This window comes from Colobus angolensis, unplaced genomic scaffold, assembly GCF_000951035.1.
Source record: "Colobus angolensis palliatus isolate OR3802 unplaced genomic scaffold, Cang.pa_1.0 Scaffold392, whole genome shotgun sequence".
NCBI lineage: Eukaryota > Metazoa > Chordata > Mammalia > Primates > Cercopithecidae > Colobus > Colobus angolensis.
The window spans coordinates 173,675-174,986 of record NW_012117288.1 but is presented as its reverse complement, the minus strand read 5'-3'; the positions used below and the strand labels follow the sequence as shown (position 1 = coordinate 174,986).

General features: G+C 32.0%; 1 protein-coding gene across 1 annotated transcript in view; it reads left to right on the top strand.

Moving 5' to 3' along the window:
* The window catches only part of LOC105521005 (putative coiled-coil domain-containing protein 144C), a gene marked incomplete at its 5' end in the record, with an annotated part of 31,889 nt that overhangs the window by 28,543 nt on the left and 2,034 nt on the right, over positions 1-1,312 (top strand). Inside the window, one exon of the mRNA XM_011955024.1 lies at positions 454-747. Within this exon, the coding sequence (XP_011810414.1) occupies positions 454-747 (294 nt within the window). The remainder of the gene's footprint in view (positions 1-453; positions 748-1,312) is intronic.

Here is a 1,312-nt window from a genome sequence, read left to right as displayed (position 1 = left end):
TTCATTAGAGTCTTATTTTCAGAGTCTTATTATGGGAGCCATTTATTGACTCAGGCCCAAATAATTCAGTATGATGCCCTTAAAACTTCATTACAAATTATGGAGAATGATAGTGGGTTACAGGAATAAGAGACTTTGTGCTAACGGGGTGACTTAGAGCCATTTTAAGGAGGACAGCCATGAAACAATCATAGGAGAACAGAAGTCTAGGATCAAGTCCAAATGTTGTGTGGCAAAGAGGATGAAAGTAAAGGACAAATTTTTGTGAATTCTGGTGATTTTAACTTTGTTTTTAATTTTCTGAGTAATCCAAGGGTCTGTATTTTATGACTCTACAACAGTATAGGTAACATTTTATTGCAACTGAATTTATTTAAAACATTATTAGTTTTATGTTAGACCATTCTCAGTCTACCTTCTTCATTACAAAACTATATTGTTTTACTCATGCAGGTTGACCTTATAGAAGCACAGGAAACTGCACCTTCACGATGTCTACATCTGGATGCAGAGAATGAAGTTCTTCAATTTCAACAGACATTATTCTCTATGAAAGCAATACGAATGCAATGTGAAACACTACAGAAGAATAAGAAGCAGCTGAAACGAGAAGTAGTAAACCTCAAAAGTTATATGGAGAGAAATATGTTAGCACATGCTGAAGCTGAACAGCATAAACGGTTGATTGAAGAAAAAGCAAGGAAGGAGATAGCAGAAAAAGTAAACGAAGACATTCTCACCTTGCAGGTTGGTTTATTTATCTGTAATGTGCTTTCATTCATTTCACTGCAAATTTTATTTTGGATATATACATCATGCATGTTTTCTCTACTTTCCTGACAGCAATTTGTTTGGTAGACTTCTAGAAGGAAGGTGGTATTTGTTTCTCCCTTTAAATATTTTCATTTCCTTCATTATTATAACTAAATTGATCTTCCATAATAATAATTATCACTAGAAAATCATTTGATTACTAAAGCCAGTTGGCATAATACAAGACTAATAGAAAAAGTAAAAAAAAAAAAAAAATTGTGATTTAGAAATTATACCATACCGTTGAACTGCTTTTAAGTTACATTGTTCCACTTTTAAAATGTAAACTTGATTCTGTCATTCTTTGGAGAATTGTTCTACAATTCAGATTCAATTATTAATGCAGTTGGTACTGATAATATTTTAAGCTTGAGCTTCTTTCTTTCTTCACATTGTTCTTAAAATTGTTCTCTGAATCACATACTTAAAATCGTTCTCAGAATCACTGACTCCAAACAAAAGGAAACACACAGTAATTATTCAGGTTATAATTACTTTT